Source organism: Phyllopteryx taeniolatus, chromosome 9, assembly GCF_024500385.1.
Source record: "Phyllopteryx taeniolatus isolate TA_2022b chromosome 9, UOR_Ptae_1.2, whole genome shotgun sequence".
NCBI classification, from domain to species: Eukaryota; Metazoa; Chordata; class Actinopteri; order Syngnathiformes; family Syngnathidae; genus Phyllopteryx; species Phyllopteryx taeniolatus.
In genome coordinates this window covers 19,345,588-19,370,323 of record NC_084510.1, presented here as the reverse complement: position 1 = coordinate 19,370,323, position 24,736 = coordinate 19,345,588, and the positions used below count along the sequence as shown (strand labels likewise).

General features: G+C 40.7%; 1 protein-coding gene across 2 annotated transcripts; it reads right to left on the bottom strand.

The window, feature by feature from the left end:
• Positions 1-1,338: 1,338 nt before the first annotated feature.
• Positions 1,339-24,140, bottom strand: LOC133483345 (ras association domain-containing protein 1-like). 2 transcript variants are annotated; one of them, XM_061784441.1, is made up of 7 exons: positions 23,992-24,140; positions 21,637-21,992; positions 17,092-17,216; positions 5,744-5,848; positions 5,174-5,471; positions 4,976-5,091; positions 1,339-2,354 (listed from the first exon to the last, which is right to left on the bottom strand). In XM_061784441.1, exons 1-7 carry the CDS (start codon positions 24,030-24,032, stop codon positions 2,208-2,210), a joined length of 1,188 nt encoding a protein of 395 aa, XP_061640425.1. In that variant the 5' UTR covers positions 24,033-24,140; the 3' UTR covers positions 1,339-2,207. The 2 variants fall into 2 exon arrangements, with proteins under 2 accessions (XP_061640425.1, XP_061640427.1); XM_061784443.1 differs by lacking the exons at positions 17,092-17,216; positions 21,637-21,992; positions 23,992-24,140 and adding an exon at positions 11,790-12,259.
• Positions 24,141-24,736: the final 596 nt, after the last annotated feature.

Genomic DNA, 24,736 nt, shown 5'->3' with positions numbered 1-24,736 from the left:
AACGTATTCACTCGCCTGCCTTGACTCACATATGAATTTTAAGCGACATCCCAGCCCTAATTCATACAGTTCAATATGACTTCGGTCCATCATTTGCAGTTATAACAGCTTCCACTATTCTGGGAAGGCTGCCTACAGTGTTAAGTCGTGTGTTTATGGGAATTTTTGACTATTCTTCCAGAAGCGCATTTCCAAGGTCACACACTGACGTTGAGAAGGCCAGGCTCTCTATCTCCGCTCTAATTTATCCCAAAGGTGTTCCATCGTGTTAAGAGCAGGACACTGCAGGCCAGTCAAGTTCATCTACACCAGACTCTGTCATTCATGTCTTTATGGACCTTGCTTTGTGCACTGGCGAACAGTCATGTTGAAGAGGAAGGGGAAAAGCTCCAAACTGGTTCCAGTTGGGAATATGGAATTGTCCAAATTCTCTTGATATGCTGAATTAAGAATTCAGAGCTCCTTTCACAGGAACTAAGGGGCCAAGCACAGCTCCTGAAAAACAAACCCCACACCATACTCCTTCCTCCAACAAACTTCACAATTGGCACAATGCAGTCAAACATGTACCATTCTCCTGGCAACCGCCAAACCGAGACTCGTCCATCAAATTGCCAGATGGAGAAGTGATTCGTCACTCCAGAGAATGCGTCTCCACTGCTCACGGATTACAGTGGGAGCATGCATTACACCACCGCATCCGATGCTTCGCATTGCACTTGGTGATGCACAGCTTGGGTGTAGCTGCTCGGCCATAGAAACTCATTCATTCCATGAGGCTCTCTGCGCACAGGTCTTGAGCTAATCTGAAGGCCACATGAAGTTTGGAGGTCTGTAGCGATTGACCAAGCAGAAAGTTGGTGACTTCCTCGCTCTATGCGCCCAAGCTGTCAGTTTACATGGTCTACCGCTTTCGTGGCTGAGTTGCTGTTGTTCCCAAACACTTACGCCTTCTTATAATACAGCTGACTGTGGAATATTTAGGACTGAGGAAATTTTACAATTGGACTTGATGCACAGGTGGCTTCCTATCACAGTTCCAACGCTGGAATTCCGTGAGTTCCTGAGAGACCCATTCTTTGACAAATGTTTGTAAAACAAGTCTGCATGCCGAGGTGCTTGATTTTATACACCTGTGGCCATTGAAGTGATTGAAACACCTGATTCCAATAATTTGGATGGGTGAGCGAATACTTTTGGGGATATAGTACATGTATGTATGCATATTATGATTAGCTGGTGACCAATCCATGGGGTACCCTCACTTCTCTTGCCAAATGCCTTGCCCGCTAAATTGTAGTTGTGGGTGACTGGTACAATTTTGCAATAGAAAATGGATGGACTCGATAAATACGTATTTATTTGCAGGACTGTTGCATTATTCTTTGTGATTCTAACACAGTATTGGCCAACAAGTGCTCGAGTGCATTCAACAAATACAATCAAAGTGAAAAGAGCTTAAAGGACAGGGGGAAAAAAAGTCAAAACCATGAACTTAAGAACAGCTTAAATGAACTTGTATTCAGTAATAAAAATTCATTCACAATCACAGACGATCAGAGTGACAGACACTTGTCCTGGTCACTGACATTGAGAACAACACAAACAATGTCCATGCAACCACCTCACTCATAAATTGACAGGGGGGGGGGGGGGGGGGGGGGAGAGAATAAAACAAATTCCATTGCACCCATGGGAGGTGTAGAGGACATGACAAGACAGAGTGGCTACTTCCTATGAACACCTACTGATCCTTAAGGATTTAACATTTAACTTTTGGCTTGTGTGTGCGGTAATAGTTCAGATGTTTCTAATTTAGCTTTAACATAGCAATAACATAATGTGCAATTACAGTGGCACAAGTGAGGTCCAAAAAAGAAAAATCATGTAGGGCTCATCAGGCAGTAGGCAACCACATCTACCAAGTAGTCATTGGTCTCAACTCATTCTCTCAGGCACATCAGACTCTCCAGGTGTCAGGCACTGCTTCTCGCATCATCTCACATGCACATTCGCATCAGCGTTCTCTCTCTCGCACGCTCTCATCGTCTCGCGCCCCTTTCACACTCTCGTTCACCGAAGAGGTGTTTTTTGTTTTCGTTCATTTACGGGAGCTTCACGTGCATCAGCAACTGGTCGTTTTAAAGGCAACGGTCCAGCCAAAAGAGGTGCTACGCTCAAGGTCTACCCGTCACACGGGGGTCTGTTCAGCCCGGGGTGGAGCCACGCAAGGCCTCCTGCATCTTGGCTCGAGCCACTTCGTAGCGCTGCACGATCTGCTTGATGTGCTCCTCTTCCTCGCGCTGGAGAATGAGCAGGAAGTTCTTCAGTTCTGGCGTGGAGAAGGCATCCCACTGCAAAGGAAAGAGAAGGAACATGGGTTTTCAAACAGTGGTTTTCAAACATTTTGTACCAAGTTAACCCCTCATAAAATACTTACCTACTTAAAGATTAAAAAGCAAATAAAAACTGAATAGTACACAGGAAGTGATTCTTTCGCATACCACTAGAAGGAGCCCACATACTACTACTAACGAGAGAGAGACGAATATGTTTTTTGAGGGCTGATATCGATCGGGGAGTTCCATTCCAGACCACCCCTGAACAGACGAAATCTGTGAAGTTGCAGAATACCAGTACTGTATATGCATGTCAAGTGCAGGTATTATTTTTGTCCATTTGGGGTCGCCATCTTCCTATTCTAAATTGTACTATTTGGGATGTTGAATGTGTGTGAGCCTTTAAAAGGTAGGCCTTGCCTGTTGAGTCACATGATAGTCAGCGAATGCTAATGTATAGTTGGCCGGCTGTTAACTGGCTAAGCGTTAGGCACTCTGGTGTTCAGTGACGTCATCAGTTGACGCCATCAGCAGGTCGTCTAAGTATGTGCGTGTGTTTACCTTATTTTATTGTTTGTTCAATAAAGTAATTGAAAGTGCTCCAGCTGCTGTGCCTTTATTCGCTCTATCCTAACCACCCGTGGAGGGATTACAATTCTTTCCAACGAGGGGTGGTAGGCTATATTAAATTATCTAACAATGTGTACTTTACGGTAGACATGCAACTTTAGCCAGTTGTACTTTGCAATAGGAATATTGCACTTTAGCTTCTTTAATTAAGTGTGAAATGTTCCCAAACCTGGCTCGTGCTTATTGCTCTGCAGTGACAGTCCGTGTGGAAAAATAATCACCGCTAACTAACAAATACTCCATGATATAAATGCGAGAAAAAAATAAAATAAAGAACTCTGCAATGCAATGAACTTGCAAAAGGAGAACCGTGATACAGCGAGGGACAGACAGTACATGGTTGTGGAGCACAAGAAGGCATGCGCAGTTATTGCTGTACTTAAGGAATTTCATTGTACAGTGGAACCTCGATAAAATAAGACCCCGATAAAACAGCTATCGGATAAAACGGACCGTCGGGACTGAACATTGTGTCCAAAAATAGCTTCCATCTGAAAACCGACTCGCCTATGAGTACTGTACGTCAACAATGTCACCATGACCAAACCACACCGGCATGGTAAGTTTGAAGAAAATGTGCAACTTTCAAACATTTTCAAGCTTTTTTTTCTTATATATTTATTTACAATAACTTTTCACTGTCTTGGGCATTTTAGGCCATGAAAAAAACCTACAAAACAATATTTTTGTATTGTACAGTAATATGTGTGCCTATGGCCTAAAAAAAATAAAATAAAAAATAAGTGCTTCAATGTAACAGACAATCGGCTATATCGGACGACACCCCTGCCCCCATTAGTCCGTTTTATCGAGGTTCAACTGTATTGTCTTAAATATATATATGGCATACAAGTGTTTTTCAAACATTTACTGTAATTCTGACTTTACTACTACATTAGTGCAGGTTGGTGACAGACTATGGTCAGATCTGCACACAAATTCGGGTTACGTCCTGGTTTTGATAATTCTACAAAGATGTTTTATGATACCTATTATTCCAAGGACACACCCACTAAGAATTGCTGATGGAACTTTAAAATGTACCAATTTCCTCAACAGAATCATCTTTATTTGCCAAGTATGTCCAAAAAACACAAGGAATTTGTCTCCGGTAGTTGGAGCCGCTCTAGTACAACAACAGACAGTCAATTGACAGAACACTTTTGAGACAAAGACATTGACAAAAAAAAAAAACAGTCACTGTCATATTCAGTAACGACCGAGCGTGATTATTTACTAAAGTGGTGACAATACCTCAACTCTGTAGAGGAAAGGTCTTTATTTTTACAACGACATTAACATTTATATCATGGTAGGTGCTGCTGTTATTGTTAGCAACAGAGGTAGAAATACAACATGATGGTAAAATAAAGGTCAGTCCATCCGTCCATCTTCTATAGCACTTGTCCTGTTTGGCGAGATGAGCGAGATAAACCCTGGACTGATCGCCAGTCAATGGAAGGGCACATATAGACAAACAACCATTCACATCCTCTTTGGTGAACCCAACAGGCATGGTTTAGCATGTGGGAGGAAGCCTCAGTGCATGCAGAAAAACACTAAAAGCACAGGGAGAACATGAGCCTGAGCCAAGATTCAAAACTATAACCTCTCAACTGTGAGGTATACATGCTGTCTGTCCCACGAGCCTACTATGCAGCCTGATGGTCAGTCATATGAAGGCAATTACAACCATCTAGTGGCACCACCAGGTACTTTTTTTGCTTCAGTTAAAAATAAAAAAATAAAAAAAAGTGGTCCATTTTGGACAAAAGCGCATTATTTCACATCGTTGCTCTAAATAATTTCAAAACAAGCACAAAAGTCCCTAAATGTCTGTGTATGCAGGGTAATAACCTGTACTTTCAAACCACTCGTCATCCGACTCCCATCAAGATTGTGCCTTTTGGCAGCAATACAAGTTATTGTCAACCAGTTTAATCAGCACTGGTTCAAAGAGGGATCACGCATATCAAAGGCCTTAAAGTAATAAATGAACCGCTTACATTGACTTCTCCTGTCTCATTCTCCTTTAGAACAAAGCTGAGCACTTTCTCATTGGGTCCAGCGCACAGTCGCAGAGGTAGGGGGCGCTCATTGTCAGACAGCTTACGAATGTAAACTGCAGGAAGAAACAAGCTCAGTTAGAAAGAATTTGAAGAACTAAAGAGATGCTACCACAAAGCACTGTGTGTGTGTGATACCTTGTTCGTGTCGTTCGCTGCGCTCAAACAGAGCGAACTTGCCGGGGTTGTCGACTACGGTGAACTTTTTCAACAGGGCCTCGATGACTTCGCGTGCAGACGTGCGGGAGCTAATGTGAAGGTGCTTGGAAGCGTCCTTGGGCAGGTAGAAGGAGGTACGGCGCTTCACACTGGCACCCTTCCTAGAGCCGGGGTTCTGCGCACCGCCGCCTCCTGCTTTCTTTGGGTGCATGACCGACACGGGCCGCGCCAGCTTGAACTGCACTTTAATGAAGCCGGTGTAGGAACTGTCCTTGTTCTGTGCACAGGGAAAAATCATTACAACTGTGGCACTAACTGTGGGACTGACTTTAACACAGTGAATGTAAAAAAGGTCTATACACTTCTGTTTAAATGCCAGTGAATTATAAACAGTTTGAAATAACAACCAGTGTTAGCAGAAAAAGTTCAGGTTTCTGCTAAAAAGAAAAAAAAAAATTTAATCATTGATCTTGGTGTCATTCTTTTTTGAAACAGCATTTGAACAAGCGTGTGTAGACTTTTTATATCTATTGTAACCTTAACACTCACCATGTTCATGAACAAATTGCTATTGATCTGAGCGTTGTACTCCTTGACCTTCTTCTGAGTATCAGCAGTGGTCAACACCTGTTTGCCACAATCACTCGGTTCATCCTGAAGAGAAAGGGGGTGAGGATCGGGGGTTAGTGGTTACACCACTGGACTTCAAGTGTCCCCAAACAAGCAGCTCAGTACCTCCACTTGAGCAGGAGTAAGAATCAACGCTTAACACCAGTTAGGTTGCGAGCCAATTTGACCAGCCAAAGAATTTACATTTTAGAAAAGTAGAATTAAACTTCTGCTACCCTAGTTTTTCTATTTTCAAAAAAAAAACAAAAAAAAAAACACATTTTGTGAACAAAATATAAATGTTTAAGAAAAATAACATTTGTATCTTCCATACAGCCCCCCCCCCCCCCCCCCCCCCCCTCCTCTAAAAGTATTGGAACGGAAAGGTCAATTCCTTTGTTTTTGTTGTATACTGAGGACATTTGGGTTTCAGATCAAAAGATGAATATGAGAAAAGTTCAGAATTCCAGCTTTCATTTCATGGTATTTACATCTACACATGTTAAACAACTCAGGACACACCACTTTTTGTTTGAAGCCACTCACTTTTCAAGTGACCAAAAGTATTGGAACAGACATTATGAAATGAACTTAAAGTGATTAACATTTAATATTTGGTAGCATAACCCTAACTTGCAATAACTGCATCAAGCCTGTGACCCATTGATTTTACCAGACAGTTGCATTATTCATTTTTTGATATTGTTTTCCAGGCCTTTACTGCAGCCTCTTTCAGTTCTTGTTTGTTTCCGGGGGTTTCTCCCTGCAGTCTCCTCTTCAGGAGGTAAAATGCATGCTCTATTTGGTTAAGGTCCGGTGATTGACTTGGCCAGTCAAAGATCTTCCACTTTTCCCCCCTGATGAAGTCTTTTGTTGTGGTGGCCATGTGTTTTGGGTCACTGTCACTTTTGTTGCATGATAAAGCTTCTCCCGATTAGTTTGGATTCATTTTTCTGTAAACTGCCAGACAAAAAATCGTTTTGTAGACTTCAGATTTCATTCTGTTGCTACCATCATGAGATACATCATCAATAAAGACTAGTGAGCCCATTCCAAAAGCAGCCATGTAACCCCAAACCATGACATTACCTCCACCTTGCTTCACAAATGAGCTTGCATGTTTTGGATCATAAGCAGATCCTTTCTTTCTCCATACTTTGGCCTTTCCGTCACTTTGGTAGTCCATAAAACTTTGTTCTAAAACCTTTGTGGCTCATCTCTGTACTTGTTTGCAAAATCCAATCTGGCCTTACGATTCTTTTTGCTGATGAGTGGTTTGCATCTTGGGCTGTAAATTTCTTCTCTCAAAGTGTTCTTATAACAGTGCATCGTGATACCTTCACCCCTGCGCTGTGGAGGTTGGCAAACCATTTTGTCTGGCAAATTAAAGAAAAATGCACCGACACTAATCGGCAGAAGTTCATCATGCAACAAGACAATGACCCAAAACACACTGTCAAACAAAAATAAGGACTGCATCAGGGGGAAAAAGTGGAAGGTCACTGGCCAAGTTGATCACCGGACTTTAACCCAATAGAGCATGCATTTTACCTACTGAAGAGGAGACTGCAGTGAGACACCCCCAGAAACAAACAAGAACTGAAAGACACTGCAGTAAAGGCCTGGAAAAGCATTTCAAATGAAGAATGCAACAGTCCGGTGAAGTCAATGGGTCGCAGGCTTGATGCAGGTATTGCAAGTAAGGTTTATGCCACGAAATATTAAATGCTATTCACTTTAAGTTAATTTACTCATGTTTGTTCCAATACTGCTGCTAACTTGAAAAGTGGGTGGCTTCAAATAAAAGGTGCTCTGTCCTGAGTTGTTTTAACAGACCGAGATGTAAATCCCATGACAAAAAAAATAAAATGCACTGTGACATTTTCTTTGATTGATTACACTTACCCAAGTCACAATTTTAAAGGGGAATGCCAAATATTGTTTCCTAATTTTTAAAATTATTTTATTGTAATATTGTGAAATTATGAAATTCTTATAAATTAAAACTTAATACAAGTATTCCACTTTATTCTGATGACATTACGAGGTCTCTCGCAGTATGTTGGCTTCGTTTTCATAATTACTTTATTCTTGTCTTTTTCTTTTACATGTGGTCCAAATACTCCCGAATTTTTGGACAATACATGACATAAAATTAAACACTGAGGAACCAATAGCATCCTATAACGTTTGTTTTTAAATTACATATTAAAGCACACGACTGGAAAATAGTGGATGAAAGCTAGTTGTCAGCATTTAGAGAATGTAATGTTCTGTTTGTAGGTGAAATTGGAGTAACATCAAGGCTTGAAAGGGCTTTTTGTTTGATCTGGCAAGCACTAGTTGCATCAGACCCACTTCCTGCCAACGCAGGCAAAAGTGACGCAATCCAATCTTGTTCCGCGCCTGCGCCTTGCAGCTGTGGGAGGGCTGATTGGAAGATGAGGGAAGGGTGGTGGGGGTGCCGTGGAGTGCTTTGGATGGGGCCTGTACAACTTGCAGCTGTTTGCAATGACTGCTTTTGCTCAACGGTGCATTCCTTCAGCGAGTGTTCATGTAAAAATAGCCCCCGCTGGTGGGAGATACAATGCCCTCTCTTGTATAGCAGACATCTAGTGTGGTCAGCTGACTCTTCGGCCAGTCACGTTCCACTCATCATAGCACCGGCAGTATCATGAGCATGAAATGGGCCTTTTCCTGTGTGCACACACCGACAGGCATTTCCTGCATCGGAATACACCGGAGCAGCACATTTCACTTCCACACAAGTCACTTTTTAATGCTGAGCATTAAAACCCAAAAGATCACCACCACTCCCTGTTAATGTCGCCAAGCGTCAGCATTTCATTCAATTTGGAAAATGTATCCTAAATATGAAATATTGAGCCCTACACTAGGAAAACCACAAACATCCAGTGGGCAGGAAGTACAATATCAACACTCCTTATAGAATGAATTATGTTTAAATTACGCTGCAAACCAAAAAAATAAAACTCAATAAGGGGCCTAGGTGGAGCTTTCCAACAACTCTGACGAGAAAAAAACAAACCATGAAAGCAAGGGGTGGGTGTGCGCTACTAAAATACAAATTCCACAACATCCTATGAATCACCTATGATGCAAGAATGAGTGTTTAAAAAAAAGTCCTAAAAGTCAAGTCAATGGTGGGTGTATACTTGGAAAAATGGGAGGAGCTCATGCGTCACCAAACATGACATTCTAGTGGAAGCTGTGTAGTGGTTGCATTTTAAAATGTATACTATTGATAGTTTGATGTATACTATTGATAGTTTGATTTGTACTTGCTGTTGCACTTCGTATACAGCATTACGTAGCCAAATGTTTAAAAACTTACTTTCAACTAGAGCTGGGGCATATATTGAATATAGCCGATATATCGCGGGTTGTTTCATGTGAGATAAATATCTATATCGCGACGATCAAGTACAAATTCTTACGTAATGTTTTCTTATTTCACCCTCTGCTGGTAAGCCTCGCACAGTAACCAACACACTCAATCGCTCATCCAGAAAACTCCTGTGAGCACGTTTTTTTTTTATCATCTTAAAACTAAGAAACTAACAACTGTAGTGTCTGCTTCATTAATTACACTGGTGTCATTTTATGAATCAAAGGGTTAATTTTAACATTTATATAGTGATTTACGGGAGAAATCAGAATATCAAGATATATATCATGTATTGCGATATAGCCTAAAAATATTGAGATATTGGTTTTGGGCCATATCGATAAATTACGCTTATCTGCTTTGAGGGCAGCTTCATTTGCCTAGCATATGTCAAAACTTTATATTTTAAAATATATTTTATATATTTTAATATGGCGGCACGGTGGGCGACTGGTTAGAGCATCAGCCTCACAGTTCTGAGGACCCGGGTTCAATCCCTGGCCCCGCCTGTGTGGAGTTTGCATGTTCTCCCCGTGCCTGCGTGGGTTTTCTCCGGGCACTCCGGTTTCCTCCCACATCCCAAAAACATGCATTAATTGGAGACTCTAAATTGCCCGTAGGCATGACTGTGAGTGCGAATGGTTGTTTGTTTCTATGTGCCCTGCGATTGGCTGGCAACCAGTTCAGGGTGTAGCTCGCCTCCTGCCCGATGACAGCTGGGATAGGCTCCAGCACGCCCGCGACCCTAGTGAGGAGAAGCGGCTCAGAAAATGGATGGATGGATCTTTTAATATATTTAATATTTTCTTCTTTATCAACTTGTGTTTACTTAAAATGCTTTTTACCTACATTTCAGGCACAGCGATCCATTTTTTACCAAAACAGGCTTACTCAAATATATCCATTACAACCCAAGTATTTTTACTCTTAAAAACATCCGGACTCTCAATCTTGAGGCAACAATTATGCTGCATGCACAGATCCCAAAGTGAGGGAAGTGACATAGTTCTACAACACTTCTCAGACAGTAGAGTGTTCAAGAGTGTTAACAGATTTATTCAAGCTATTTTCAACACTTCAAAATAGTTAACACATTGCCATTGACGGCTTTAGAAGTCAAATATCCATGTTAACAGGGAAGGCTGGCGGTGAATGATTTAATAAAAGGTAAGAAATAACAGATGACATGGGGGCAGATCAATAGTATAGAACCTGCAAAATCCATCACTCTGTGCAACCTGTCAACCGACAAAAGGTTTGTGTAAAAAGTTTGATAACCACTCATGTATACAGTATTTAACTAAATCACAACCACAACCACAAAACAGAACAGGTCAAATAAATCTGTTTTAACTAAAACATGATCCAAAACAATCAAAGGCAGTTTTTAACTACCTGGGAAAAAAAACATGAAATGCCAATTACTATACTCATAATAACAGTCAATTTTAAACAAAATCACAACCACAAAAAAAAAAAACAAGTTTTAAAAAACACCACCAACCAAAAAAGGCCTGTTTTTTTTTTTTTTACCTAAAACACCACCAAAAAAGGTCAAAGGTCACTAATAACACAAAATAATAAATTTCCCTAACACAAAATAGTCAATTTCAAACAAAAATACAACTATAAAATCCAAAGAGTGGTCCCGCATATCAGTGGTTCCAGCATTCACAATTTTATTTTACAAGAAATCCTAAAACTCAACTATTTGCAATTGCAATTTGGATACTGTAATTGTGGCACCCATGTCTGCTTTGACACACTAGAACTAAATATGGCATCAAAACCAATAAACTGTCTCAAAAGCTCAGCAAAACAGCACTAAACCTATATATGACTACCAGTTAGTGTTGTCAAAGAATGGATGGTTTTGGGTGAGGAAACGCACACAAAGGTCTAAAGTCTATTCCAAACTAAAACGACACTAAAAAGGGTCCTCATCAATGGCTCACTGACAGCCCATTAAAAGAAGGCTTCAGGGACAAATTGGGACGTTTGAATACTCTGTAGACAACAAAGGGGAAGGAAAGCATAACTTCCACATTTTTACCATTGTTTTTCTTTGATTTTTGTTGTTGCTGACTCATTATACACCAATTTAAAAAGGTAAAACGACTCTGCTTTTAAGCAAACCACCATGAAAAAAAGGTCAAATCCCAACTACCACACAAAGTCTTATTTAAAACACCACCATAAAAGTTCAAATAAAACAGTAGTTACCTCAAATCACCACCAAAAAGAGTTAAAATAAGTATTTTTAATAAGACTGCACCCAAAAAGTTCAAATTCCAATTAACACACTAAAATAAACAGAATAGTCTTTTAAAAAATAAAATTACAATTAGACCACATATAGGCCAATAAAATCAGCTTGAACTAAAACACCACCAAAAATGTGAACTCCTCAAGCCGTGTAACTGACGGCCGTTTAAAAACGCATTCATGGACAACTGGGAATTTTGAGAACAGACATTTTTGGCAGTCAAAGGGAAGACGAAACGAAGCATAAATTCCACATTTAACTGCCATCCTTTTGCCATATTTTTTATTATCCGTTTATTTATTGTCTCTCACCTTCTTGACGTGTGTGACCGCTTTGCGGCCTTTAGGGAAGAAGGAGGTGCGTGCGGTGAAGTACTGCTCGAACTCGGCGTCGGAATCCGCCGCCTCGTCGCTGCAGTATCCGCTGCTGGTGGAGCTACCCCACGTCTTCTCGAAGGAGGGCAACTTGTCCGAGCTACTGGCCGTGCTTGACATGTTGACGATGGGCTGAGAATCGGAAAACTACTTGCGAACGTTCCGGCTAATAAGCAGTTACTCAAATTGAGAGCTTGTTGGGAGAATGTTAACTTCGACGGCGAGTCAATGTAACACACAGGCGACGAAATACCTCAAACAACTTGATAGATAAAGTTATGATGAAAGAATTACTGTTTGCTAAGCTCACTTGTAAACGTTTTCTAACCGGCCACGTTTCCGCTCGACAAAACTGACACTGTGTGAAACAGGATGTGCTTATGCTTGGGTGGAGACGCCGCCCGGCCAGTGGCCTCGCCCATTAGGCCGTTGGCTTTGGAAAATACACAAATCCAACGCATCGCTTCCTGATTGGACGAGCGACAACCGGAAGCAACACCAGAGTCTTCCAAGATTCCTGATTGGACGAGCCACATGGGAAAAGGGAAGGGGGGCATTCTGCGCCTGCGCATTGACAAGCTGAGCCCCTTCACGTGCTCCACGCAGACCGCTCCGCCAAAGTGGTCACGTGACGGTGACACCAAAGACAATGGCGTCAGCCGTCTTTTTGGCCACTTTCCAATTTAAGTGAATATTTTGCAGGTAAATTCCATTTTTGTCCTGTCAAGATTATTAAAAAAGTTGATCCAATAAGAAACCACTTTTGGAATTGATGCAACATCTTTTTGAAACCATGTGCTTAAATGAGGATTATTATTGTGTCCTGAGAAGAAACAAATCTCACTGATTTCAATTTTGGTTGGACCTAGATAATACATTTTGATTTGGTTTCTGTCCTACCAAACCTTTAAATATCATAACAACTCTAGCAGGGATTGCTTTTATAACATTATTAAATTAACGGAAATAACAATGCTGTATTTCAAAATATATTATTGATATGTCAAAGTGAACTATTTGTGTTAAACAACTGGCCAACAAAAAGAATAACATTAGGAAACCATTGAGGGTAAAATATGGATTTGTGTCTGTATATAATGTCTTCCCCACTTTCCAACTTCTGATTTGAATCACTTTTTGACACCAGAAGTGACTGCAGAGTCTAAGCACGCTTTCCAATTGGACAAGCAACACCAGGGGAGCAAAACAGTAGATTCTATTGAGCCTGCGCATTGTCAAGCCACGTCCTGCTCTCATGCTCCTCACAGACCCCCGCCAAAGTGGTCACGTGACGGGACCATCAAACACAAATGACGACGGGCGTCATTTCCTGCCCACTTTCCAAATGATTTGCTTAGCTGCAGCCATCACATGGAGTTATGATGTTATTAAATTGTCACGATGTGTGGCTTTATTGTAATTCCACTGGGAAAATGTTTACATTTATAATAGCACTTTAGGTTTCAGCATGGGCCTACTCACTCAGTTCCTGGTAATGTTTTCAAATATTTGATAATATCCCACTACAGTATATCATGAGCAACATCACTGTGTGGGTCACTATCGCTCTAGTTTTTTTATTTGTCATGTTTAATTGTTTTCACGGGTAGGTATTTTTAGTACCACAGTATTTGTTTGTTTTTGTTTTCACAGCTAATAATTTATTGAGCCTTCTATTATCGTGTTTTTCTTAAGACCTTGAGTGTTTACAAAGGCCTCAAAACAGTATTATTTTTCTGACGATTGCCCCTACTGAACCAATACATCGAGGTGCCTGTGAATATTCTCATTCATCCAGGTCATTTCATCCTGAATCGATCGCATCAATCAATGACAGGAGTAAGGTGGATGAGAAAGAAAAGAGTATTAAACCCAACAATATTGTAATTCCATCTGTAGCAGGTCTGTCTGAGAAACTCAGAAGGATTTTCAACCATAACAATATTCCGGTATGCTTCAAACCTGGTAACACCCTGAGAAAAAGGCTGGTACACGCCAAAGACCTGACACCACAAGGGCAGAAAAGCAATCTGATGTGTGCGGTCAAGTGCAGTGAGGAATGCACAGATACATATATTGGGGGAAACAAGCAATCATTGAGCAGACGCATGGCACAAAACAGATGGGCAAACTCCTCAGGTCAAGACTCAGTTGTCTACCTGCACCTCCACGAGACACAACACTCTTTTGAGGACAAAAATGTGTATATTCTGGACAGGGAAGACAGATGGTTTGAAAGAGGGGTGAGAGAGGCCATATACACAAAGGTGGAAAAAAACATTGCTTAACAGAGGAGGGGGCTTACGAAATCACCCACCTCCTACTTACAATGCCATCCTTTTGTCCATTCCAAAGAAACTCAATAATTCTGCCTCCAACAAACACGGCCTCCTTGACTGTTGGGTAACTCCACGACCACTGTACAACTGAATAGAATATCAATGAGGGTGTTTCCACCCTAAGACTCTGGCGGACGGTCAATGGCCTAAATGGTTTATATAAAGGGTGTCCAAATTATGAACATCCATTTTCTTAGCAGCCTGCAGCATTAACTAAAATGAACATTTGACTCTTGTTTTTTTATAACCAGTATCAATATCAAACCTATGAACTAAAAGGCAATGTGTGTGGAACTAACCCGACTTAATACTCATTAATTACTGTTTCGGGTAAAAGTTAAATATAGCATTGTTAAAATAAATATTTGTGACTGTTTTATCACATCAAATGGTTTATATGTGGAAGTTTTAACTTGACTTCCTCTTTTAAGCCATGTAGCCTTTTATTTTGAAGGGTACGCACCAGAACTCAGCGTTTTAGCACGAAAAATAACTTCATACGACACCGGTAAAAAGGAAAGTAAAACGAGACGCAAGAAAAAGAGTAATGAATGGATCTAAATGCTCTGTAAAACGTTGATTCCTTTAGCTACCCACCAATGAGACATAACGTTAGTGGTTGTGATACTGTGAGACAACGTTTTTGTGTATTTTGTCCCAATTCATTGTGATGTAAAGTTGATAGTTTGACCTTTGGTGAAGTTTTAGCTCAATGTTAAGCTTGTAATTCCACTGTTTCTACTATCTTTCCAGTATGGTAATTTATATTTTATTGTCTGATTACAGACACATTTTATATGTGTCTGTAATCAGCTCTTACGTTGGTTTGAAGACTAAAATAAAACAATAAAAACCATCAGTGCAAGAGTGCAGCCCACCGTTTAACTTGTTAGCTGGCTCAATGTTGGCATGGGCGTATTTTACTGTTTCATTCACCCAATTGACTTGATTGAAGTTCCGTGCGGTGTAGGCAGAGGCTTGGAGCGGGAGGGTGTGCATCAAACTTCTACACATTGTGAATGCGTTTTTTGCACAATATAATTTTAATCCAAGTGTTGCACTGAGGTGACTGTTCGTTTATTTTAACATACACTTTTGGTCGCCGCTGCCGTTGGGCACAAGCATGTCTTCGTGTGCGTTCTTCTTCGTTGGTTTTCGCCACTTTCTTCTTCGGGGTCGGTGGACTATAGGCATCGTAACTGGGAACCGAATTTGTTTTAAATTTGAACAATTCCGGGAGAACCGGAATGTTAGTCCCTGTTCCAATCGGTTCTCGATTCTAGATGCCCAACCCTAATAATAATGAGGCACTTGTAGTTGATTGAAATCCCTTAAATTAGCTTTGAAAGCGCCAGAAAATATATAAGCCATGCCGCACGGAGGAAGGTCACAAGCAAGCCAGCGGCGATCTGTGTAACTCTGATCATTTTTAACGGTCGTTTGTCAACTGTAAATTTCGGGAAATGTAAATTGAGCTTTGTACCGTGCATGTGTACACAAAATGCGATACAAAAACTCTGATATACATACAGCCAGTATTGTACCTTAAGTAACTGAACTAGTTCATTTTTGGAACGGTGAACTGACCTTTGAGCTAATTCGCGTAGAAAATTAACTTTCCCAACACTGCATACAGCACTTACAAGCACTTGAACAGAACCAGGGTAAAAGTGATGAGAAATGTCCTTTTTTTCACTGTTATTTAGGATAGTAGTGAACCCATTAGCAAATTCCCTATTTAAGTTATTATCATTCAAATTATTATTATTGTTTTTACGAAAGACTAGGATAAGCTGTTCGGATGGATGGATGGTAGTGTCAATACGTTGTGCATACTGGTGTGTTGTGTTTTCAAAAGCTCCTTCATTATTTGTGCGTATGCATGGTCTGAGGATGCTCTAAATTTGTTCACAGAGTACGCCCATATTCAAGTACGAACATATCATACGAACTTGCTTTTGGAACTTTGGTGCTCCTTGTCAACGCCACTACCAAGTCATAACATGGATGACCGAATTGCAGTACATGACAAAAAGCGAGATCTGACACAGAACGTAATGTACATGTCATATATAATGTACGAATCACAGATTTGTGCGTCAAACGGGTACGCGCGATTTAAGCACAAATGTGTGCGTACACACGGTAAGTGAATAAGGTCTATTGTGTCTAATTGTATCTGGTGCACACATGATAGCATTGAGGAAGTCCACAGGGGCCGTATTACATTTCTGAAAACATTTGATGTAGATATTATTGTATATTACCGGTATTTGTGGATTATTATTATTATTTTTTAATGACAGTTTCTCTAAGGTTTCACTTGTTTTTAGGACTGCCTTAGAGCATGTCAATGAGGATGAGAGTGCACGAATATATGTATTAGGAAAACCTTACACAAGGTGTTACTTGTCTGTTTCTCAACATTAACGTATTTCCCCTATTGCCTGCAACAGTATCTTTGTAAACACATCGGGCAGTTGTTTTTCTGCTTTGTATTTGCACATTTGGAGGACGCTCTTTAATAGAAAATATTACAGAAAATATTTATTTCACCGGCCGTTATCACAGAATTTCCTGCTTTAGCTGGAAAAGATTCATTTCGAAATGACTAATTACTTTATACATGCAAGACAATGTGACATCCAAATCAGAGTCCTGTAAAAGTAATCAGTCTACAATGAGCTGACTTGTTTTTCATCGCATTGTAGTAATAGAAGTGTTATTGTCGTCAGCGATAACGATGATGAAATGATTTCGTTAATGCCCCTTTTTTCATGACGATAACATGACAGTGTGGAGCTAAACAATAACCTCCTTGGTGGATTTCATGAATTAGACAACTTCTGTACTATATTAGTTAAACAGAAATTTCATGTTTTGCGACACAAGTTTCTTACCACATTGGTGTCCGTTTCAATGGTGTGCTCCACAACCAACGTGTGGTCGGTGGAAGAGCTGTGGTCCCAGCTGCAGTCTAAGCAGATCAGGGGACGACAGCGGTAGTGGCATGTGAACTTGCAATCTGGAAGAACGGAATGTTTCAGACACACAAGTAGAATTATGTGAATACACAAGTCATTGCATTGCTCTATCCATTCCATTCCATCCATTTTTTTCCACCGCTTATCCTCACTAGCCTATCCCCGCTAACTGCGGGCGGGAGGCAAGGTACACCCTGAACTGGTCGCCAGACAATCGCAGGGCACATACAGGTATAAACAAACAACCATTCGCACTCACATTCACACTTACGGGCAATTTAGAGTCTTCAATTAACCTACCATGCAAGTTTTTGGGTTGTCGGAGTACCCGGAGAGAACCCATGCAGGCACGGGGAGAGCATGCAAACTCCACACCGGCGAGGCCGGATTTGAACCCGGGTCCTCAGAACTGTGATGCAGATGTGCTAACCAGTCAACTACCGTGCCGCCCATTGCTCTATCATGTTCCCAAAATTCCACTAATGGCCATTATGGCTATAGCAGTGGAATAGAACTGCTGAGAGTTGTTTCTAATAATTTGGTGACACAGTACACGGCTAGAAACTATGACTCTACTTAGGGATAAAGTAGTTTACAGTTTAGCTGTAAAGCATCATCAAATTGTTAGTATACTAGTCACAGCTAGTATTACCATTTCGATTTTTAATTATTGTTAATACCCTATTTATACTGTATATCCACCCTCAATAGGTGAAAATCTGCAATATAGCGAGACAATTTAAAAACCTTTTTTAATAGTTTTACCCCTCCTGTAAAACACACTTTTTAAACACATTATAGCCTACATGTATTTGAACACGCAGAAAAAAATTACAAACGTAATATGTATAGACAAATACTGTACGCATTGCCAAACTATCTGCCAAACTGCTGCTTGATGTGAAGTGAGTCTGTTAAAGAGATGCATGTGTATCTTTAAGAGGCGGGGCCCGACATGTGACGGCGGCCAGTCTGGATATGAGTGTCTGGACGTGAGCTGTGGTTTACAGCAGCTTCTGCATAAGTTTCCTAATTGTATATATGTGTTTTATTGTCTTCAAGGCATTCAATAAGTGCATTAGCGACTGTGGCTCTCCTTTCCCACGTGTGAGAGTATTAGAGTAAGTAAGTACAGTGGACTCCCACATACTTGCGGTTCTGCACACAAAGATTCACCTATTCGTGGATTATTTATCAATTTTTTTTATTTTTTTTCCTTTTTTTTTTTACATTTAATTCCAATTTTTTTTTTCATTTCTGTGTTTTGAGGGGGGACTCAACCCCCAAAACGCTTAATGGGAGTGTATTCCCGCTTAATTCAAGCTGTTTTTGGGTTCAAAAAATAAATAAATTCAATGCAATTAAAATGGGTGTCAATGGCTATTCGCGGTCTGACCCACTGTATACTGTTATGTTGGGGGTGGACCAGTATTGTCGTCGTGGCTGTCATTATTGGACTATTACTGTTGTTGATATCACTGCTCAACCCCTTATCCTGTTTTCTCTGGCCATCTACCTTCTGTCCCTGTACTCAGTCTCTACATCTCATTTTAAATGAATTTTGTTGTTATGTTCACATATTTGTCTATTCGGCAACTAAAATCCATTTTAATTGAAAAACTTTACTTTGTCAAATGTTTGTATTTAATTAATAATTAACTAGATTCATGATTATGATAGACACATCATCACTATTAACTACAGTGGTGCCTTGAGATACAAGATTGTTTTGTTCCGTGGCCACGCTCATAACTCAAAACACTTGTACCTAAAATAATCTTTCCCTGTTGAAATGAATGGAAATGACATTTATCTGTTCTAGCCTCCTCCCCCAAAAAAGAACATTTTGTAATGTATTCTAATAAGGAAAATATGTATAATATTGCAACATTTGTGTTCAACTATCCTTTGCTAAAAGCGTTATAACACCACCACCTAGATGCTGTTCGTTAGTCCATCTGTGGAGTTTTGCATTGTTTGATAGCATGAACCTCACAGACTTTCCTAATGTGGTTGTTTTAAATACACAATGTGCAATTCTCTTCTTTGTTTAGTTTGACAGTGAACTGCAACTGGGAGTGACAATCCACAGCTCGAAGTCATTTTTATGAATTGTTCATTATCTGCCCAACTCCTGCTTGTTGTGAAGTGAGTTGAGTTCACTGCCACCTTACAGTGCTCATATCTAACATTTTTGCTCACAAGTCAAAGCTCAAAAATCTGCCATACAACAAATTGTACTGTTAAGAGTATCTCGAAAAACTTGTCGTATTGTTACCTTTTCATCATTTTAAGGGAACTTTTGTGGGGTCTTAAATGCATGAAAATTCATTTTGGTCACTGTTGTTTATAATTTATAATGTTAAAAATTATCGAATGTTGCTGCTATAAAATTTTTAGTATTCAAAATCAACTGTGTTGCAAAGCTTTAGGTGCATGTATCTGTTTTTTGTTTAATATGGTGATAATACTGATAATTGTGATAATTTTGGTCATGGTAATCCATCCGTCCATTTTCTGTACCGCTTATCCTCACTAGCATCGCGGGCGTGCTGGAGCCTAACACAGCTGACACTGGGCGGGAGGCGGGGTACACCCTGAACTCGTCACCGGCCAATCGCAGGACACATATAAGCAAAGAACCATTCGCACTCACATTCACACCTACTGTATGGGCAATTTAGAATTTTCAATTAACCTACCATGCATGTTTTTGGGATGTGGGAGGAAACCGGAGTACCCGGAGAAAACCGGGTCTTCAGAACTGTGAGGCACATGTGGTAACCTGTCATCCACCATGCCGCATCCTGATAATGATGATCATAATATGAAATGTTTGCTCTCTAATCACAATTAAAAATGAATGGCTTTTTCAAGATCATGTGACGCATACAGTACTTTCACTAATGTTACGTTTGACTCTCTCAAGAAAAAACAAGAACAAAAATGTTAGGTTGCTGTTTTTATTATCATCAAATGTGTTGTTAGAGTGAAGGCACGTGATTGCACTTTATGTAACATAACATAAACCACAGGCGTATCTTTGTGTGGGTTTGTACTGAAGAACAGGAAGTTCAAGATTTTGTATCATCCTGACAGTAGTCTTAAGCAAAAGAAACATACAGACAATGGTGCCAAGTTTGGCACTCCCATACATTTCTTCCAAAAGGCTGAATTAAGCAATTCGACTTCCAACTGAGCGGCACGGTGGACGACTGGTTAGAGCGTCAGCCTCACAGTTCTGAGGACCGGGGTTCAATCCCCGGCCTCACCTGTGTGGAGTTTGCATGTTCTCCCCGTGCCTGCGTGGGTTTTCTCCGGGCACTCCGGTTTCCTCCCACATCCCAAAAACATGCATTAATTGGAGACTCTAAATTGCCCGGAGGCATGACTGTGAGTGCGAATGGTTGTTTGTTTCTATGTGCCCTGCGATTGGCTGGCAACCAGTTCAGGGTGTACCCCGCCTCCTGCCCGATGACAGCTGGGATAGGCTCCAGCACACCCGCGACCCTAGTGAGGAGAACCGGCTCAGAAAATGGATGGATGGAACTTCCAACTGACATTTTTATATCATTATCATTCATTATACATCAGTGCCTTAAGATATGAGTGACCCTACTCAGGACTTTTTCGAGATACCAGCCGTCGATCGGATAATTTTTTTGCTTTGACTTGCGAGCGCAAACTTGTGATACGAGAGCTGTATGGTGGCAGCTGGCTCAACTCACTTCACATCAAGTGGCAGTTTGCCAGATAACATTAGTAAAAAAAGAGGCTTCAAGCTGTTTATTCCCACTCTCATCTGAAGGTTACTGTCAAACTAAATATAAAATCAAGAGAATTGCATGTTGTGTATTTAAAACAACTACATAGCCTTCACTAGCTTAATGCTAACATCCAGTGGGAAACACTATGGTAACATGGACTAACAATTAGCATCAATGTGGCGGTTATGTGGCGCATATGTGGAAACAAACATTGAAGCAACATATGTAGACAGATAATATAACAATACACAAAGGCATATATTCTTTATCCTCTGCAAAATTATCTAATCTGATAAAACCTAATCTAATCCTGCTGTAGTGAGAAGCCGAGAGAAGCGCTGAGGCTCCAATACAGTATATCCGTATGTCTGTGTTATACTGCCCCTAGGTGGCCATGGCGCACCCACTGGAATGAGCAGCACAATGTGCATTGTAGGAAAAAGTGTGACAAAAACTGTTTAATTATTTTTAACTGTATTTAATAATGTCATTACTCTTGTGTCGTTGTGCTGTTGTGTACCTGTTATGTTTTGATAAAGTATAATATTATAGAGTGCTATTTTTCTAATTAAAAACATTTTGGGAGGCTCAAATGGATTGATGGCATTTCCATTCATGGTCACAGGACGAATTAAACTCGCACCTCAAGCCACCACTGTTTTCTCTCCACACAGACACATAATGGTGGACTCACTGGCACAGCGCAAGCTCTGTTTGTAGAGGCCCCAGATGAAGTCCCCACAAAGGTCGCACCATGTGGGCTGAGTGTGGCTGCAGGGTTGGAAGTCATGGCCCTCCCCAGTCTCCTCTGCCAGGTGCCGGTCCAACTCCCAGCTGCTCAGGACCCGGATGATGCCCATCCGGCTCAGCAGATCCGGCACCTTTCCCGGGCTGATCCTCAGGGCATTGGCTCTCTCCAAACGCGGAGGGGAGCGGGGCGAACACGCTCCATTCAGCTGGATCTGTTCACCGCCGGGCCTCAGGTCACGGAGCTCTATGAACTCCCCCATGGACATTGTGTCGCTCCCGACCTCTACGCCTCCATGGTCACTAAAAGACAGAAAACCGCACTTTAAAATGCTGAAAGATTAAGTAATGCTGTTTAGAAACTGCCTTCACCAACATGTTAATGCTGAGTTAAGATTTACAGTACAATTTCTCTGTTGCTTGCTTCACACCATAGCATAGACATTCCATTAGCAGTGTAAACTGTCTACAAACTGCCGTATTATGTTATTTATTTTGCGTTTTTTGTATAGTATTAGTGGTTTCTATAATTGCTATGTGATAGCGGTGGTATTAAAAGTTGGATTAAGTCAGGTAAATCCCCACTTAAAGCCCAAGTTCCAAATGCACGGCAGAAGAATTCAAGAGCAAAAACCGACATCTCCATGTTTTTGCGTATTGAGTAACATGTTTTTTTTCTGGATCTAGGTTAAAGCTAAACAATTTTATTTAGGGTATTTTAAGTTAACATGTATTAGGTAAGCGGCACGGTGGATGACTGGTTAGAGTGTCAGCCGCACAGTTCTGAGGACCCGGGTTCAATCCCCGGCCCCGCCTGTGTGGAGTTTGCATGTTCTCCCCGTGCCTGCGTTGGTTTTCTCCCACATCCCAAAAACATGCATTAATTGGGGACTCTAAATTGCCTGTAGGTGTGAATGTGAGTGCGAATGTTGTTTGTTTGTATGTGCCCTGCGATTGGCTGGCAACCAGTTCAGGGTGTACCCCGCCTCCTGCCCGATGATAGCTGGGATAGGCTCCAGCACGCCTGCGACCCTAGTGAGGAGAAGCGGCTCAGAAAATGGATGGATGCATGTATTAGGTAATTGAGAGGCTCATTTTGAAGAAAAATCTAACTTTAATTTAAAAAATCTGTTTCAAAGAGGTCTTTGATGTCATTTCATTGCAAACCTAGACAACTCCAAGAAAATAATTGAGTTCAAAAACAGGCGGTCAGTTACTGCCAAACTTACAGATTTTTACGTGATTGTTTTATATGTGTGGACTAGAAATGTTTTCTATATAAGTATTTATATATTTATATATATATTTTCAAGATATGAGCTGTCGTTCGGGCGATTTTTTTGCTCTGACATGTGAGCGCAGACTTGAGATATAGCACTGTGTGGTAGCAGTGAACTCAACTCAATTCACAACAAGCAGCCCTTTGGCAAATAATAAACAATTCTTCAAAAAAAAGAGGCTTCAAGCTATTTATTGCCACTCCCAGTTGAAGTTTGTCAATTTAAAAATAAAACAAAGAATACAGCTCGTGTATTTAAATCAACCACCAAGCTTAGCCTTCCAGATCATTAGCTTAATGCAAACACTAACATCGACTGTGCAGCAACACATGTAGACAGACGATACTATTTATCCTCTGCAAAGAACAAGTAATATTAGTGCAGCACTGATGAGCTGAGTGGATTTGAGACATCTTAATAAACAGTATATCCGGCTATCTGTGTTATACTACCCCTAGGTGGCGAAGTTGGGAACGCCAGGAAGAACAGCGGAGCAGCATTAGAGTATCTTTGTATAACTATCTATGCCAGCGATGTATAGTGACAGGAAGAACAATTGAATGCTCTGCCACTAGATGGGATAAGGTACATAATTAACCTCTGTATCCACTTTTGGTTTGGGTAATGTACAACATGTATGTTGTGTGCCTTGGCTAGAAAATGGTTGCTAATGTAATGTAATGTGTTGATTGTCATTTTATGTTAATGTGACAAAACAAAATGCTTAAAGGAAACTACAGAAGGACTCGCACATGTATAAGCTCAAAATGTGCGTTTTAAACTTTGAAACCAATGTTTTGTACAGGACACGAAGTGTACATGAGGAGCTTTGGTAAGTCGGTAAGTCAGCAGACTGTGTGAAAAGTACCTCACCGCAACTGAGCTCGTGAATAAAGAGTTACGTTTTAACTAGGCTATTATCCACATTTGATTCATCCAAAATTGACCCATTCCTTTGTCAAGCTCTAAACTCTATTCTCAAAAATGAACTGTTCTCTGTGTTTTCGTGGAGTCCGACTCACCCAATCAGATGTGAAAGATAAGCGCTTTGTTTGAAAAACATCTTCCATCCGAAGAAGAAAACTTTCCGCGGCAGACATCTCTGACTGGGGTCAGGCCAGCCTCCACTCGAAGAAGACAAAAGTCACGCCGCCAAGACGCACATAGGAACACTTTCAAAATAAAAGCGTCGCCAAATAATACAAGGACATCAATGCTTTGGATCTTAAAATAATTACTCTCTCTGTTATCACGGAACCAGTCTACTTCCTGAAGAAAGTCGATTGTCAGGAAGGTTAATTAGGATCTGAAGTTGCATTAAAAAAAAATACTTGAAATCTGCATCTATGACTGAAATTGCATTTCAAAGTAAAAGTTTTCTGAAATCGTCGTATTTCACTGTCATTACACCAGATTGAAAATAATAATAATATTAATAATAAAAATAATAATTCCTTAGTTATCACAAGACCAGTCAACTTCTGAGGTACTTGACCCTTCTGTAATGCACAAAGATATAGAGGGAAAGCTGAACATGAGACGGACAAAATCTTTCGTACAAATTGCTTAGGTTTTTAAATGACTGCGGTACCGTGGGAGGGACAACTAGATCGTTCTGTGGTATAATGTGATGTTCGAACGTCTGTCATCAGCAACGTTTGCTCATGATCTTGCGAGCGTGAGTGCGATCCCGGCCCGGTTAGCTTTCTTTTCTGTTGGCTTCTTAAAATTGTTTAAATGCGTTCAAATGTCATGTAATCATTTAAA

What these genes read in the sequence shown, in the direction of transcription:
- LOC133483345 (XM_061784441.1), bottom strand. Translation starts at nt 24,032, where the DNA reads ATGTTTTTCAAACAAAGCGCTTATCTTTCACATCTGATTGG. An exon ending in TATCTTTCACATCTGATTGG is followed by an intron (nt 21,993 to 23,991) that starts GTGAGTCGGACT and finishes TCTGTCTTTTAG; the next exon opens with TGACCATGGAGGCGTAGAGG. An exon ending in GCAATTTGTTCATGAACATG is followed by an intron (nt 5,472 to 5,743) that starts GTGAGTGTTAAG and finishes CCCTGTGCACAG; the next exon opens with AACAAGGACAGTTCCTACAC.